We start from the raw sequence: 18,323 nt of genomic DNA on the forward strand, positions 1-18,323 counted from the left end.
AAGACTTACGTAGAGCAGTGTAAGGTTCCAACCTCTGATCTACTCTATCAACACCACCCTTGTGCCTATTGTAGTCCAAAATGCACACAGGTTTGCGCGCTTCGGCAACCTGGCCCCAAACAGTCACTGGGGAAGTACTCATCATGGATGGTAGATAGCATGTACTCATCCCTCCTGTCTGAAAATTTCAGAGCTAGCAGCTCATTATTCCGCAAGGCACTGCACTGTCCCCTCTCAAGTTTTTTACAGACAAGCTCCCTTGGATAGCCTTTCCGGTAGAACGTATTGTGCCACAAGCAACAATATCCACTCTAAACAACTCCTTGAACAACTGCACTCCAGTGTAGAAATTATCTTCGTACAAATGGTGACCGTTGCTAAGCAGTCGTCTACCAGGTTCCCACACAATTCTTTCGCTAACTCCAAAAGTGGCCGGACAACCAGGAGGGTCAATACTGGAATCCCTACCAGTGTAGACCTGGAAATTATACACGTATCCTGTACTGCTTTCTGACAGCATTTACAATTTAATCCCACACCGTCCCCTCTTACTAGGAATGTACTGCTTAAAAACTGAACGCCCCTTGAAAAGGACCAAAGACTCGTCCACACTTATCTCTTTGCCTGGAACATAGACCTCTGAAAACGATCTACAAAATGATCAAGGACAGGCCTAATCTTAAAAAGACGGTCACAAACAGGGTGATCTTATGGCAAGGCTAAAGCTTTGCTTCTTCGTATGCTGCATTTTGTAGATAAATAGCAATTACGAGTCATAGTTGCAGGAAATATAGCCTTTGCCATCAAGGGACTAGTAGACCAATAAGAAGCCAGCGACGGCTTCCTTATCAACCCCATCAAAAAAGTCAAACCTAAAAACTTTTTCATCTCTTCAAGATAAGTGGGAACCCACTGAGTAGCTCTAGACTGTGGCCTAAGTCTGGCAGCGTTGTCCCTCAAATATTGCTCCACATACACATTAGTCTGCTCCACAATCTCTTCCAAAAATACACTGTCCATAAACAAGTGAAAGAAATTGACAGGCAAAAAGTTTTCCGTATTGACTCTACACCCTGGGAGACCAGTAAATGCAGGTAACTGTGGCTGCTCCATGTTTGGGGTAATCCAGGTGTCAGGTCTTCTAATGGGAAACCCTTCAGCCCCAGGCTGCTGCACTCTTGGCACATCAATGTCCTCCTCTAAAACAGGCCCTTCATCTGCACTAAGAGTGGCTTCCTTATCAGAAGAAACCTATTGGACAGAAAACTCACTGCCAGAATCTCTCACTTCCTCCTCTGCCTCAGATGCAGAGTCAGTCTCGTAATCATGGTCTGAAGACGACTCAAAAAGCATGCCAGCAACCTGCTGAGTGGTCACTGTGCAGCTAGCCATGATCCTCACTAACAACAAATGGATTGCCAACAACCACCAGCACTAAAATAAGTAATAAACAAAGTGTAGCTTTATCACAAAGAGTTATGTACTAAAAAACTATACTACTCACTTGTCTGAAAAAGCTACTCACCAGCAACTACTCTGCACAGACACAGCAATCACCAATGATATCCCACTAAAAAGCAAAAAGCAAATTAGACATATGACGACACAAATATCATTGTGCCCAAATCTAAGGACAATTTCACACACAATACTACATTTAGTACACCACCTACAAACATGTCATTCATGCATGTCAACAATACTCCTTTAGAGTAAATTGCTTTCACTTACCTAAAACACGCTACTATGCAAACCGCAGGACAACTACTGCCAAAACCGCAATGATCCACAACAAAGGAAGCAAAAGCTTTGAACTAGAACAAAAAGAAGAAATAAACTGTTATAATCACAAATACAAATACTTCGCCAGTTGACAAACACCCCGTCACCAACAACTTAGAAATTGTCCCTGGTGCCTAAATGTTTTCTGCCCCCCCTTGGGGGCAGATGGGCCTAAAACAAATAGGCCCATCTGTCCCCAAGGGGGCAGAAATGGCCAGCAGCTCTGTACCCTGTTTAGGGGGGGGGGGGTGTGACCCTTGCCAAAGGGGGCAAATGTGGGTGCCCCCAGCACAAAACAAACTAAGGGGAGCAAATAAATAATAATTCCCTTCATGTCTTGGTGGCTTCTGCCCTCTTGGGGGCAGATAGGCCGTAAAAAATAGCCCGATCTGCCCCCAAGGGGAGCAGAAATGGTCATCAGTAATGTCCCCCCCCCTTTGGGGAGCGACACTTGCAAAAGGGGCCGCCCCCCACCCACACAAAACACACACACACACAAGATCTCTGGTGCCTAAGTGGTTTCTGCCCTCCTTGGGGGCAGATGCCCCCAAGGGGGGCAGAAATGGCCAATACTAATTTTACCCCCTTTGGGCGGTGCGACCCTTGCCGAAGGGGTGCCCCCAAGCACACAAAACACACACCACACAATCCCTGGCGCCTAGTGGGATTCGACCCCCCCCGGGGCGAGATCGGCCAAAAACATGGCCGATCTAGCCCCGGGGGGGCTGAAACATATAAAAAATTATTGCCCCAGGGGCAGCGACCCTTGCCTAAGGGGTCGCTGCCCAAAAACATAAGGTAAACATAATCTCTGGTGATCTAGTGGTTTTGTGTGCATGGGTGAGGATCTTGAAAGTGATTCTTTTCTCTATGGGAAGCCAGTGCAGTGTATGCAGGTGTTGCGAGATGTGGCAGTGTCGAGGTAGGTCGAGGACCAGTCTGGCGGCGGCGTTCTGGATGTTTTATAGCTTGCGGGTGAGTTTCTTGTTGATGCTGGCGTAGAGTGTGTTGCCGTTGTCCAGTCTGCTGGTTATGAGAGCGTGTGTGATGGGCTTTCTATGTTTAAAGGGGATCCATTTGAAGGACTTGCATAGGAGGCTGAGGGTGCGGAAGCAGGTGGAGGTGCCTGAGTTGATTTGATGGTTCATGCTGAGGTTGGAGTCCAGGATGATTCCAAGGTTGCGGGCTTGGCTGGTAGGGGTGGGTGGCTACCAGGAGTCGTTCCACGCGTTGGGTTGAGGGCCCATGATGAGGACTATTGTCTTGTTTGCGTTGAGTTGAAGGCAGCTGTTTCTCATCCAGTTGGCGACTGCTTCCATGCCTTCGCAGAAGTTGTCTCTGGCTTTGTTGGGTTCGTTGGAGAGGATGAGTTGGGTGTCATTGGCATAGGAGATTGTTGATTCCGTAGCTTCTGACGATGGTGGCTAGCGGAGCCATGTAGATGTTAAACAGCGTGGGGCTGAGGGAGGATCCCTGGGGAACTCCGCAGGTGGTGGGGGTGGGGTCTGCGAGGAAGGGGGGTGAGTCTCACTCGTTGAGCTCTGCCGGAAAGGAAGGACTGGATCCAGTTGAGGGCCTTGTCTCTGATGCCGGCTCCATGGAGTCTTCATATCAGAGTGTGATGGGAGACTGTGTCGAGGCCGCCGAGAGGTCTAGCAGGATGTGCTGGCATCTCTCCCTTGTCGAGCAGGGATCAGATGTCGTCTGTTGCGGCCAGGACGGCTGTTTCGGTGCTATGGTTTTTCCTGAATCCGGATTGGGAGATGTCGAGGTTGTTGTGGTCTTATATAAATGTGGCGAGTTGGCTGTTGCCGCTTTTTTGATGACTTTCGCAGGAAATGGGAGTAGGGAGATGGGCCTGAAGTTTTTGAGGTCGGTGGGGTCTGCTGAGGGTTTCTTGAGGAGGGGGGTTGACCTCAGCGTGTTTCTAGTCGTCCGGGAAAGTGGCGGCAGCTAGTGAGCGGTTGATGGTGAGGCGGAGCTTGGAGGCGATGGTGTCTGCGGCTCTGTTGAAAATGTGGTGGGGGCATGGGTCTGTGGGGGCCCTGGAGTGTATGGACCGTATTCTTCTCAGAGCATTTTCGGTGGTGAGGGGGGGTCCAGGTGGTGATTGTTGGTTTGTTGGTGTCGGGTTTGGTAGAGTGGGTTCTGCGTGTAGGTTGTCCTTGCTGAAACTGTTGTAGATGGTCTTGATTTTGTGGTGGAAGTAGGTATTGAGTCTGTCACAGAGGTCCTGTGAGGGCGGGATGTCCGTTGTTTCACTGTTGGGTTGGGCGAAACCCCTTGATGAGGCTGAAGAGTTCCTTGCTGTTGTGTGCATGTGAGGAGATTCTGCCTTGTATAGCTTTCTTTCTGGTGTTTCTGATGAGTTGGTGGTGTGCGGTGGCGGCGGCTCTGAAGTTGCTATGGGCTTCTGTGGATTTGGTATTTCTCAAGATTTTCTAGAGGCAAATTTTCAGTGATCTGGCAGTCTTCATCCCCTTCCTGTCCCTTTCCTCAAACATTTTGCCATTTTGGCAATATGACAGCGTCTTGGTGTATCTGCAGAATCGGGCACTGACGCTCATAAAACAGGCCTACCAGCGATTTTGAGGTCAGACAGTGACTAGGCTGTAAATAGCAGCATATGTCCCAAGCCTCTCCAGTCATAGACCTTAAAACCTCTTTATTTCATTGTTAGTGGCACATAGCCATCCAGGAGAAGGCACGATCAGCTGCTTTTTTCAGAATATATTACATCTTGCAAGTGGGTCTACCATATTGTCCAATGGGGCTGTGTCCTGCCATTCCTTTTTGACACACTGCACCTTCACCTACATCCGAGCAGCTCTCAGAGGACCATCTGTCCTTTTTCTGCCAGGCGCTGCAGGCTGTATAAGCCAGAGGAGCCATAGAGAGGTTGACTGCCTGAGAAGTAGAGACTGGATGTTATTCCTGTAAAATCCTTGTGCAGAAGAATAATGGAGGCCTCCGTATTTTAGATCTTTCCCTCTCAATGCCTTTCTGTACAAGGAAAATTTCAGGATGCTCACTCTGGCCCTCCTTCTTTCTGGCCTGCATCTTGGAGACTGGATGCTGGTGCTAAACCTACAGAACGCCTGTTTTTACATGCCTCTTCTGCAGACTACTTTCAGAGTTGTGCAAAAGCATTTTCAGTTTGCGTGCCCCATTTTGTCCTCACCAGTGCTCCTCAAGCGTTCACAATGGTGATGGCAGTGGTTACTGTTCATCTGCTGAGGTCAGGTTTACTTTCTTCCTTTACATTGAAGATTGGCTGTTGAAGATGGGCTTGTCACAGTCACTCACAGACTACCTCCGAATGACAGTGAGACTCTTGACTTGGTTTGGGTTTTCAGTCTATCTGCTGGACTAACACCTGAATCCCTCTCAGAATCTCCCCTTCATCAGGGCCTTCATGGATTCGGTGTGATTTCTGGCCTTTCCTCTGGACCTCTGAGTTGAGGACATTCAGGCTGTGATTCAGAGGTTTCACCGGCTATCCTCGATTTCATTGAGAATGGTTCTAAGGCTTTGTGGCATGCTTGCCTCCTGCATTCTTCGGGCTGACTATGTCTTACTGCATATGCAAGTTGTGTGATGGGATCTGAAGTACCAGTGGACCAGGGGAACCTATCGGATTCCATCCAGGTGTCAGAGGAGTCCACAAAAGATCTGCAATAGTGGTTGCTTGACTGCTGTTGGTGCTGTGACAGACGTTTTTCCAAAGCCTACCTAGAATCACTTCTGGATTGGGAACACCATCTGGGAGAGGTGGAAATCAAAACACTCTGGTCTTCAGTGGAATCCTGCCTCCACATAAATCTGTTGGATCTGTGAGAAATTAGCTTGGCATTGTAGACTTTCCTGCCAGCCAGCAAGGGCAGGCTGGTTTAGGTTCTCATGTACAGGCCAACCAACACATAAGCAGCAACAAGCAGGCCGATTTGGGTATTTATGTCCTACACCTTTGGATTTGGCTGAGCCGTCCGGGCATTTACCTAGCAGTGTACCACCAGGGCTGACGAGCTCAGCCCTCTACGCCCATCTGGAGATGGAGCAAGGCATCTGACAGCAATAGGGAGAACCCTGACTTGATTTCTTCTCCACTGCAGAGAATGTGCGTTGCCAACAGTTTTGAGTGCTGGATAACCAAGAAAACTGTCCCTCAGCTACGCATTCTGCATGTGGTGGAGCATTGTTTTCCTGTACTCCTCACTGCTACCTCTCCCACCCAGGACTCTGAAGAAGATCAGGAATGACCAGACTCACGTCATCCTAGTGGCTCAGGATTGAGCCAGGTTGAGTATGGTACCAAAAACTGCTAGGCCTAAGCATCTGTCCTCCGATCACTCTGCTGCTTTGGCAGGATTTTTTGTTGCAGCAACATTGCTGGATCTTGCATCCAGGCCTGCACAATATGTATCTCCTTGCGTGGAGATTGAGCAGTGGCAGTTGACTCTGACCTACCTCCAAAAGTAGGTAATTTCATCCTGGCAGTCAGGAGTCTGTCCATAAAATCAGTGTATGCTGTCACCTGGGATGTTGGAACCATGGTGGATAGATGGATGGTTCTCTGTATTATTACTGCTACACACTGACTCGGAAGTAGCTTCAAGAAAGCTGGCTCATTCCACCTGCGCTAAGGCTTCTACCACTGCATTGGCAAACTGAGTGCATGTCCTAGATAACTGTCAGGCTGAGCGTCGGCATCTGTGCATATGTTTGAGCTTTATTAAATTGACAGTCTGGTCAGTTGGGATTGGCATTTTGCCCGCACTGTCGTGTAGGACTGTTTGGTCTGAGCCACTCTATAGACCCACCACCTCCGGAGGTGCTGCTTTGATAGCTGATCACAAGGTGAGGATTCTTCAGTCAGAGCAACTTGTTATTTGCCTTTGGTAATGCTGTTTCTAGTGGGTACTCCAACTGCACATTCCTCACCACTTTTCAACCTCCCCCTTCTGTGGCATAGTCTCCTTTTCCATGTAAAAAGGTTCCTATTTAGAAATCTGTGCACTAGTGTAGGAAGTTGGCTCTGTATGTGCTATTTCAAAGTAAGGAATAGCATGCACAGAGTCCAAGGGTTCCCCTTAGAGGTAAAATAGTGGTAAAAATAGATAATACTAATGCTCTATTTTGTGGTAGTGTGGTCGAGCAGTAGGCTTATCCAAGGAGTAGTGTTAAGCATTTGTTGTACATACACATAGACAATAAATGAGGTACACACACTCAGAGACAAATCCAGCCAATAGGTTTTTGTTATAGAAAAATATCTTTTCTTAGTTTATTTTAAGAACCACAGGTTCAAATTTAACATGTAATATCTTGTTCGAAAGGTATTGCAGGTAAGTACTTTAGGAACTTCAAATCATAAAAATTGCATGTATACTTTTCAAGTTATTGACAAATAGCTGTTTTAAAAGTGGACACTTAGTGCAATTTTCACAGTTCCTGGGGGAGGTAAGTTTTTGTTAGTTTTACCAGGTAAGTAGGACACTTACAGGGTTCAGTTCTTGGTCCAAGGTAGCCCACCGTTGGGGGTTCAGAGCAACCCCAAAGTCACCACACCAGCAGCTCAGGGCCGGTCAGGTGCAGAGTTCAAAGTGGTGCCCAAAACACATAGGCTAGAATGGAGAGAAGGGGGTGCCCCGGTTCCGGTCTGCTTGCAGGTAAGTACCCGCGTCTTCGGAGGGCAGACCAGAGGGGTTTTGTAGGGCACCGGGGGGGACACAAGCCCACACAGAAATTTCACCCTCAGCAGCGCGGGGGCGGCCGGGTGCAGTGTAGAAACCAGCGTCGGGTTCGCAATGTTAGTCTATGAGAGATCTCGGGATCTCTTCAGCGCTGCAGGCAGGCAAGGGGGGGGTTCCTCGGGGAAACCTCCACTTGGGCAAGGGAGAGGGACTCCTGGGGGTCACTTCTCCAGTGAAAGTCCGGTCCTTCAGGTCCTGGGGGCTGCGGGTGCAGGGTCTCTCCCAGGCGTCGGGACTTTGGATTCAAAGAGTCGCGGTCAGGGGAAGCCTCGGGATTCCCTCTGCAGGCGGCGCTGTGGGGGCTCAGGGGGGACAGGTTTTGGTACTCACAGTATCAGAGTAGTCCTGGGGTCCCTCCTGAGGTGTCGGGTCTCCACCAGCCGAGTCAGGGTCGCCGGGTGCAGTGTTGCAAGTCTCACGCTTCTTGCGGGGAGCTTGCAGGGTTCTTTAAAGCTGCTGGAAACAAAGTTGCAGCCTTTCTTGGAGCAGGTCCGCTGTCCTCGGGAGTTTCTTGTCTTTTCGAAGCAGGGGCAGTCCTCAGAGGATGTCGAGGTCGCTGGTCCCTTTGGAAGGCGTCGCTGGAGCAGGATCTTTGGAAGGCAGGAGACAGGCCGGTGAGTTTCTGGAGCCAAGGCAGTTGTCGTCTTCTGGTCTTCCGCTGCAGGGGTTTTCAGCTGGGCAGTCCTTCTTCTTGTAGTTGCAGGAATCTGATTTTCTAGGGTTCAGGGTAGCCCTTAAATACGAAATTTAAGGGCGTGTTTAGGTCTGGGGGGTTAGTAGCCAATGGCTACTAGCCCTGAGGGTGGGTACACCCTCTTTGTGCCTCCTCCCAAGGGGAGGGGGTCACAATCCTAACCCTATTGGGGGAATCCTCCATCTGCAAGATGGAGGATTTCTAAAAGTCAGAGTCACCTCAGCTCAGGACACCTTAGGGGCTGTCCTGACTGGCCAGTGACTCCTCCTTGTTTTTCTCATTATTTTCTCCGGCCTTGCCGCCAAAAGTGGGGCCTGGCCGGAGGGGGCGGGCAACTCCACTAGCTGGAGTGTCCTGCTGGGTTGGCACAAAGGAGGTGAGCCTTTGAGGCTCACCGCCAGGTGTGACAATTCCTGCCTGGGGGAGGTGTTAGCATCTCCACCCAGTGCAGGCTTTGTTACTGGCCTCAGAGTGACAAAGGCACTCTCCCCATGGGGCCAGCAACATGTCTCGGTTTGTGGCAGGCTGCTAAAACTAGTCAGCCTACACAGATAGTCGGTTAAGTTTCAGGGGGCACCTCTAAGGTGCCCTCTGTGGTGTATTTTACAATAAAATGTACACTGGCATCAGTGTGCATTTATTGTGCTGAGAAGTTTGATACCAAACTTCCCAGTTTTCAGTGTAGCCATTATGGTGCTGTGGAGTTCGTGTTTGACAAACTCCCAGACCATATACTCTTATGGCTACCCTGCACTTACAATGTCTAAGGTTTTGTTTTGACACTGTAGGGGTACCATGCTCATGCACTGGTACCCTCACCTATGGTATAGTGCACCCTGCCTTAGGGCTGTAAGGCCTGCTAGAGGGGTGTCTTACCTATACTGCATAGGCAGTGAGAGGCTGGCATGGCACCCTGAGGGGAGTGCCATGTCGACTTACTCGGTTTGTCCTCACTAGCACACACAAGCTGGCAAGCAGTGTGTCTGTGCTGAGTGAGAGGTCTCCAGGGTGGCATAAGACATGCTGCAGCCCTTAGAGACCTTCCTTGGCATCAGGGCCCTTGGTACTAGAAGTACCAGTTACAAGGGACTTATCTGGATGCCAGGGTCTGCCAATTGTGGATACAAAAGTACAGGTTAGGGAAAGAACACTGGTGCTGGGGCCTGGTTAGCAGGCCTCAGCACACTCTCAATTGTAAACATAGCATCAGCAAAGGCAAAAAGTCAGGGGGCAACCATGCCAAGGAGGCATTTCCTTACAACTAGTCATTCCTACCTGCTGAAGATGAGCTCCGTGTCTGAGGGCACAGACAGGCTTCTGAAAAAAACTGACTTCTGAATACATGAGTGGTGCTTATAGTTGTCTTTTTTCATCACTTATGAAGTTGCACAGCACCACCACCTGTGTGTAGGAGCACTGCTTTTTGAGTTATTGCATCAAGTCTGGCACTTGAGCATATTCACAAGGGGAGGAGACTGGATTGCTAAAGGTATCCACTAGAAGGAGCTTTACCAAAAGTAAGTAACTTGTCCTCTGTGGTGATAGCCAGAGGTGAGAGGCTTCCACCACTAATGCAATATGGTGTAGATTGTTGCAAAGTATTGAAGTTTGCATAATTTCTTTGACACTTTTTTCAATTTTTTTTTATTTTTTTTTAATATACTTGTAGGGAAGAACACTCCCAGAGGGCACAAGATTAGTGACTATTTTGAGGTACGTTGGTTCTCTAATGCTATATCCTTGGTAAATAATGCCCACTGGACTGTTTACCTTTTTTGTCACAATTTCTTGGATCGATATTACTGAAGCCATATGATTTATGAGATTGTTGGTAATATTGTGGTTGATGTCTGCCATAAATTATGGGATTTAAAGGATGCAGTCACTGTCTGCAGTAATATTACTTTAAATTTTATTTTGGAACATTGAAGTTACTTCAATAGTATTAAATGTTCATTCATAATATATGTTAATCTGAAGTATTGAAATATAAGATTGGGGACATGTCCATCATTGCTGTTCTCTGTAGTTAGCAAGAAACTGCACAATTTGTGTTTGTCAATGTATTGTAAAATCTATGTGTTTAGAAATGAAGCTAGGTCAGTCATTGGTGTATATGTGTTCATCCTTTTGCTGCCTTTCGTATAAGTTTGAAATAGGTCCTCAAGATGCAGTTAGGGCATACATATATACAAATACACCACACGTTCTGTGTTGCCCCACCCCAGGTGGCACCCTTTCTCTCTTCATTTTGTCGCCCTCAGTGTGGAGGTCGTTCTTTTTCTGGTGGTAGAAGGGAGTTTGCTGGTGCCTGCTCGTCTCTGAGCACCGGCAGACTTCTGGGGCTGCCTCATTAATAAGCATGTGACATTTCTCATACGGGATGGAACTGCGAGGGATTCCAAACCCATCTGAGGTCCATCATAGGATCATGTGCGGGGCTACTGGTAATAAGTCTAGGGCAGCCCTCATTTCCCCTGTAGGCATGCCGTCAGCTTGGCCACTTTTCAGGTTGAGTATAGCAGCGTGCAAGCGCTGCTCTTCTCAAATGTTGTAATCTATTCTGTGGGCTTAACCACGCCCATTTGACGGTCATCACTTTCATTTGTTCCTGGGCCTGCCTTTCAGAATTCTCTTGATTTTAAATGCTTTACGCTTGTTCCACCTTGAGGCTGCTTTGTTACGCCTTGCAGACTGACCCTGTTACGGCCATATACGTTTGTGTGGGCGCACTACTTTTTTCTTTTGTGTCTCGTCTTCGTTGTCCATGGCCCTTTGACGTTTCACAAACTAGATCAGAGGTGTTGCAGCACTTTGCGTGACGATTAGTCACTGTTACTGAATCAGTCATTTAAATTTTTCTTTTGTCTCTCCCCTTCGCCCTCTATGGCAGCCATGGCAGTTTGCAGCGCAAACTCGATATGATGTATTGGAACGTTTTGTATAAGGGCCAGTTACGTCACATTGTTATAGAATCAGAGTCATTTAAATTTTTAACCCTATTCCTAAATTCTTCCTACGTTTAGCAGTGGAAAAATAGACCAACTGCAGCCGTTTCAATAGAAAAAAACACAGAAATCCTCGGCACAGCGGGAGAGCCGATACTACATTATTCTCTCTACTCTGAAAACTCGCCCCATGATGCTTTGCGCGACATTCCTTTTACAAAGCATTTTTGGCCATACCTCCGGCTGTGGTGGTCTTAGAACAATGGAACCACCACCAAACCGTTCAGCACGACATGCTCTTTCTGTCTAAATCATCTCTGGGTCCCCACTCTGGGTTAGTGGGGTCCCCAAAGTAATAACCCCTTCCACCATTCACTGTCTTCTGTAATGCACTATGACCTCTAGGAGCTGTTCTGAGCATTACAATCAAGATACTTCAATATCCGCTGCCTTGTTTGTAATAATCTAGTAGGCCTGAAAATGTGTAAGGCGTGGGACTCCAAGTCTCCATTTCCTGATTAAGTTCGTACAACTCCTGAGAAGCATTGTGAATTAACCAATTGTGTGTCTGTGGTCTAGTAAAGAGCCATACACTAAAGATTTTTATTTAACCTAAATAAAAATCCAAACCATGTCTGATTCCTTTCTAATGTACAGACACACGTATGTATACCTCAGCAGGAAACCAGACTTTTTTTTTTTTTTTTCTTAGCCTGAGGAGAAAAAAGATCCAGTAACCTCTGGCTCCTTACAAGCAGTTCATGTGTAACCTCACTTGCACTGTTGATGGTAGTAAGCAGATTTTCATGATGTTCTGCAAAATCTAGTGACTACAACCTCAAATGGGTTTTTCAGTATGGACAAAGCTCACTTGTTTCCAACCCAGACAATTCAGTGCTCATCAGCTGAGTGTTTCTGCATCTTGAGTGTTTAGTCCATATTCAAGAAATAGTGACAGTTTTCGCCTTCGACTAGTCAGGCCAGAGCGGTGCTGTGCTGCGGTTCCCAGGCATCATTACCTTTATGTTGCTAGTTCCTCATGTCAATCTCTGAACATGACTGTTACAGTAGATGATGCATGTGAGGAAATGCCTCCTTGACATGGTTACCCCCTACCTTTTTGCCTTTGCTGATGCTAAGTTATGATTTGAAAGTGTGCTGGGACCCTGCTAACCAGGCCCCAGCACACCAGTGTTCTTTCCCTGAACTGTACCTTTGACTCCACAATTGGCACAACCCTGGCACTCGGGTAAGTCCCTTGTAACTGCCACCCCTGGTACCAAGGGCCCTGATGCCAGGGAAGGTCTCTAAGGGCTGCAGCATGTCTTATGCCACCCTAGGGACCCCTCACTCAGCACATGCACACGGCTTCACAGCTTGTGTGTGCTGGTGGGGAGAAAATGGCTAAGTCGGCATGGCACTCACCTCAGAGTGCCATGCCAACCTCACACTGCCTGTGGCATAGGTAAGTCACCCCTCTAGCAGGCCTTACAGCCCTAAGGCAGGGTGCACTATACCATAGGTGAGGGCATATGTGCATGAGCACTATGCACCTACAGTGTCTAAGCAAAACCTTAGACATTGTAAGTACAGGGTAGCCATAAGAGTATATGGTCTGGGAGTTTGTCAAACACGAACTCCACAGTTCCATAATGGCTACACTAAAAACTGGGAAGTTTGGTATCAAACTTCTCAGCACAATAAATGCACACTGATGCCAGTGTGCAATTTATTGTAAAATATACCCAGAGGGCATCTTAGAGATGCCCCCTGAATACCTACCTGACTTCTAGTGTAGGCTGACCAGTTTCTGCCAGCCTGCCACACACCAGACATGTTGCTGGCCACATGGGGAGAGTGCCTTTGTCACTCTGTGGCCAGGAACAAAGCCTGTACTGGGTGGAGGTGCTTCTCACCTCCCCCTGCAGGAACTGTAACACCTGGCGGTGAGCCTCAAAGGCTCACCCCTTTTGTTACAGCGCCCCAGGACATCCCAGCTAGTGGAGATGCCCGCCCCTCCGGCCACTGCCCCCAGTTTTGGCGGCAAGGCTGGAGGAGATAATGAGAAAAACAAGGAGTCATCACCCACCAGTCAGGACAGCCCCTAAGGTGCCCTGAGGTGACCCATACCTTGAGAAATCCTCCATCTTGAAGTTTGGAGGATTCCCCCAATAAGATTAGGGATATGCCCCCTCCCCACAGGGAGGAGGCACAAAGAGGGTGTAGCCACCCTTAAGGACAGTAGCCATTGGCTACTGCCCTCCCAGACCTAAACACACCCCTAAATTCAGTATTTAGGGGCTCCCCAGAGCCCAGGAAATCAGATTCCTGCAACATGAAGAAAGAAGGACTGCTGACCTACAAGCCTGCAGAGAAGGAGGAAGACGACAACTGATTTGGCCCCAGCCCTCCGGCCTGTCTCCAACTTCAAAATCCTGCCCCAGCGACGCATCCGACAGGGACCAGCGACCTCTGAAGCCACAGAGGCCTGCCCTGGACTACAGGACCAAGAAACTCCTGTGAACAGCGGGCCTGTTCAAAACCAGCTACTTCTTTGCAACAAAGAAGCAACTTCCAAAGACTTCACGTTTCCCGCCGGAAGCGTGAGACTCTACACTCTGCACCCGACGCCCTGGCTCAACCTGCAGAAAACCAACACCTCAGGGAGGACTCCCCGGCGACTGCGAGCCCGTGAGTAACCAGAGACAACCCCCGTGAGCCCCCACAGCGACGCCTGCAGAGAGAATCCAGAGGCTCCCCCTGACCGCGACTGCCTGTAACAAGAGACCCGACGCCTGGAACCAACACTGCACCCGCAACCCCCAGGACCTGAAGGAACCGAACTTTGATGCAGGAGTGACTCCTGGTGCGACCCTCTGCCTTGCCCAGGTGGTGGCTGTCCCAAGAAAGACCCCCCGTGCTTGCCTGCACCGCTACAGTGACCCCCGGGTCCCTCCATTGAACCCTATACAAAACCAGACACCTGCTTTGCACACTGCACCCGGCAGCCCCTGTGCTGCTGAGGGTGTATTTTGTGTGCCTACTTGTGCCCCCCCCCCCCCAGTGCTCTACAAAACCCCCCCAGGTTTGCACCCCGAGGACGCAGGTACTTAACCTGCTGGCAGACTGGAACCGGAGACCCCTGTTCTCCATAGGCGCCTGTGTGTTTTGGGCACCTCTTTGACCTCTGGTGGTGTGGTAACTTTGGGGTTGCCTTGAACCCCCAACGGTGGGCTTCCTATGCCCCAGTACTGAGACTTGTAAGTGTTTTACTTACCTCCTAATCTAACCTTTACTTAACCTCCCCAGGAACTGTTGATTTTTGCACTGTGTCCACTTTGAAAATAGCTTATTGCCATTTTTACAAAGACTGTACATGATATTGTTTTCATTCAAAGTTCCTAAAGTATCTAAGTGAAGTACCTTACATTTAAAGTGTTTAATGTAAATCTTCAACCTGTGGTTCTTAAAATAAAGAAAAAATATTTTCTTAGAATATAAAAAGCTATTGGCCTGGAGTAAGTCTTTGAGAGTGTGTTCCTCATTTATTGCCTGTGTGTTTACAACAAATGCTTAACACTGCCCTCTGATAAGCCTACTGCTCGACCACACTACCACAAAATAGAGCATTAGAATTATCTACTTTTGCCACTATCTTACCTCTAAGGGGAACCCTTGGACTCTGTGCACACTATTTCTTACTTCGAAATAGTATATACAGACCTAACTTCCTACAATGCACTATCGGTGGAATTAATTCTGTGGAAATTAGCAAAATGTAATCTTCCTTCTGTTAATCAGTCTAGTCCCTGCTCTTGATGGGCCATTTTTAACAATTTTCAGGGGATAATCACTTCTTTCTCCTTGGCTCTAGGTGAAAATACTGATGGTTTCGAACCATTAATCTTTACATGCTATGCATTATTTTGCCATGTAATGTGTGGCTATTGGAATTGTTTTTAAGTCTTTTTTTTTTTTTTTTTTTTTTTTTTTCCTCCTTTGGTCCTCGTTAACCATTTGTGACATGCCCATTCCCCTGTGATGTCTGATGTACGCCACCAGAAACCCCTGTACGTGATCACCATCTTGAGATTCTTTTTTCTGCTATTGGGTCTGGAAGCACTTTTTGGAAGCCTATGAATCATTGGAGCGGAGCGTATATGATTTGTCAGGGGACTTTCGATTATAGAACCAAATAACAGGAAACATTGTAGGCTACAACAAGCATCAAGAGAAATTATGTAAAAATAGAGATAGACTCTTTAAAAGGTAACTTTGTGGAGCTTTTAGGTAGTAGCACAAGACTGTACTGAGATTTTGCTGACCTCTTTGGACTCAGAGTCCTCTAAGACACCCTGGATAATGAAATCTTGGTTCACTGGAGGGAAGTTAAAATGCAGCAGACAACACGGTTAAAGCCAAAAGCCACTGTTGGTGGTAAACCCTCTGATTCCACTTCAACCCAGATGCCCGTCTCAAGTGATTGAGAATAGGGGAAGGAGAAGAGGTGAATGAAATTGAAACTCTGCTGCTGAAGAGAAAGACATCCTTGATACAGAACAATGGGCACTCAACCTGAAACAAAATGGGCCAGAATGGCAGCACTGATTCAAAGAAAAAAGGATTTCGATAATTACCTCAAGGGATTTCGAATCCCGTCAGGGAGGAAAAAAGAATGGGAGGAGGAAGACATTGAGCTACAAACCTCAGCACACCTGAACCACAAGAGGAAGGCCAGTTTGAGAAAGATCCATAGACAGATGGGTGCTAGGAAGACCTGGAGGCCCAATTACTTGAAGAGTGCATCAACACATACCATTCTGGACATTCACCCACGAACAACACTACTGAATACAATACCCTCATAAAGAGAGTAGTGGACATTTGTGAAGTAAACCTACAGAGGAGCAAACCAAGCCTTGTTTACTGCTAGAAACTCTGTTACAATCATAGAGGAAGAACCGGTACAGATGCTACCTAGTGTCTTTGATCAGGGTAATAAGCTAGCCACCAGAGTGGCTCTATAATTGCCAGCACAGTGAAGAGGATAGGCAAAGCTCCAGCAGCTGTAAGACGTTGGATGGATAAGGAGAGCACCAGGATGGAGGTAGCTGGCCAAAAAAGTGGTGAGAACTTGCACCACATTGGATTATATCCCGTTGGGATATACTGCTAAGCTGATATAGCCATCAGCAACAGGAGGAGACAGGAGTTGATGCACTATCTCACGGACCAAAATAGTAAGAGATAATGCAGAAATACAGAATGGAAAGACTGTCTAACACCAGGTTAAACTCAGTAATGCATGCAGTGGGCATAGCTAGAAGACGGATGCGCTCAGGCTGTGCCATAAGGAGACATGTCTAGCAACCAGTGTATGGGTTCAGGGAAGAGATTCAGTCTCAGAATGTCTTTCACATTAGAAAACCCTTTTAAGATTTACATTGGATGCTTCACTCCAACAAAAAAAAGGAAAATAAAACTGCAAAGGCAGTGGGGCTTTTATTGTTCAGAGGGTTTTTTTCAGGAGAGGAACAACTGCTCCTAAGTGACTCCCCCTCGTGCACCCCTCCCTCTTTCCCCTCTCCCTCCTGTAAGAAGAGGCCCTCAAACCACTGTTGCACCACAGACAAGTATATACACAGAACAGGTCAAAGCAACAATGGCAGTACACCGCAACAATAGCGGTACACCACAACATCCCTTTCATGACTGCCAGAGGAAGAGGCCAGGCGTCAACAGTCTGTGCCCGTAGCCGAGGAGCTTCCTTATAGAGGTCGCCCTACAAACGAACCCAGTAGGGAGGCAAGATAGAAGGGTTCCTTTAGGAGCAGAGAGCAATCACCTCCAACAAATGGGTACTCAGTCATACAACATTGCTGTTGACATGGAGTGGAAGACCTTGTAAAAAAAGAAAGCAAACAATAGAAAGTGTACAAAAGCAGCAAATCGACCAGGGAGTGTACTTTCTTTACTCTCTTGTTCTAAAACCAGAATAGACATTGACAAAAATTCATCTAGACCCAGAAGTTCAAAATGGCCAAACTTCAAGAAATCAGACACTCCTAAGGAAAGGGGACTGCATGGTGATCCTAGACCTCCAAGACTTTTAACCTGAATGTGTTGATGGGAAGAAATTCCTCAGATTTGTAGTGTACAAGGTATGTTACCACGTCAAGGTACTTCCATCTGGGATGACATTGGCACCAAGGGTTTTTACAAAATGTCTTGCAATGATGGCAGCACACTTGGGAGGTCAGGGGATTCATACCTAGATGTTGGGCTTAATGTAAAAATGCCTAAGAAGCATACGGACAGTGATGCTATCTTTAAACCTAGAGAAATTATCTTCAGTCCCTGAGAAGAAACACTCATTCTCGGTTGCAAGATTGAATATGTGGGAAGCCAGGGTTTTCATGATTCAAAAGAAAGATTTTGGCTTTGACACAGCAAACTGTTTTCACCAGAGGAGAAAACCTCTATCGGCGAGAACTGTACTGCTAACCTCTGATACTCCATACTAGGTGCCACATGAGGCCAGTCCAGGAGTGACTTCATAACCAGTGGTCACAGGCAACTGGGAGTTGGGAAGATCTTGTGGTTTTCCCAGAGAAAGTTCAAAAAGAGAGATGTTGTAATACAGAAAACATTGTGGAACATTTAAACACCTAGCTACCTCTGGGGCTGTCTTTACAGATGCTCTGAAGGGGTTCCAGGCGCATGTCAAGGAAAAAGCTGTACAAATCTAGATGTAAAATACAACAGCATTTTATCCCAACAAACATAGAGGAACACTCACATGCACTGTCCAAACTAACCCAGGGCATTTAGAAAAGACACACCCTAGCATGCATTCAAAACACAGAAGCAGATAAGTTATGCAGGCAGGCACTTGCTTCGCAACAGTGGGAGCTAAAGCAAAGAATAGTGGAGAAAGTTTTCATGGAATAGATTACACCAGAAATAGAGCTGTTTGCTATGCACGAAAACGCTAAATGCCAAGACTTTGCATCCAGTAATGAATACCTCCCATCATGAAAGAAGGGTCTGTTTGATTGGTGAGAGAGACTTGCATATACCTTATCCCGCCCGATTGCACTGTACCATTAGTGATCAACAGGTGCCACAGACACTCATGACTTTAAA

At 47.4% G+C, this 18,323-nt stretch overlaps 1 protein-coding gene across 3 annotated transcripts in view; it reads left to right on the top strand.

Moving 5' to 3' along the window:
* Positions 1 to 18,323, top strand: part of TLK2 (tousled like kinase 2) — a 948,113-nt gene that overhangs the window by 148,756 nt on the left and 781,034 nt on the right. For all 3 annotated transcript variants that reach the window (XM_069237985.1, XM_069237987.1, XM_069237986.1), the window contains exon 5: positions 9,899 to 9,942. In XM_069237985.1, coding sequence (XP_069094086.1) covers positions 9,899 to 9,942 — 44 coding nt within the window. The remainder of the gene's footprint in view (positions 1 to 9,898; positions 9,943 to 18,323) is intronic.

This window comes from Pleurodeles waltl, chromosome 6 (assembly GCF_031143425.1).
Source record: "Pleurodeles waltl isolate 20211129_DDA chromosome 6, aPleWal1.hap1.20221129, whole genome shotgun sequence".
Classification (NCBI taxonomy): Eukaryota; Metazoa; Chordata; class Amphibia; order Caudata; family Salamandridae; genus Pleurodeles; species Pleurodeles waltl.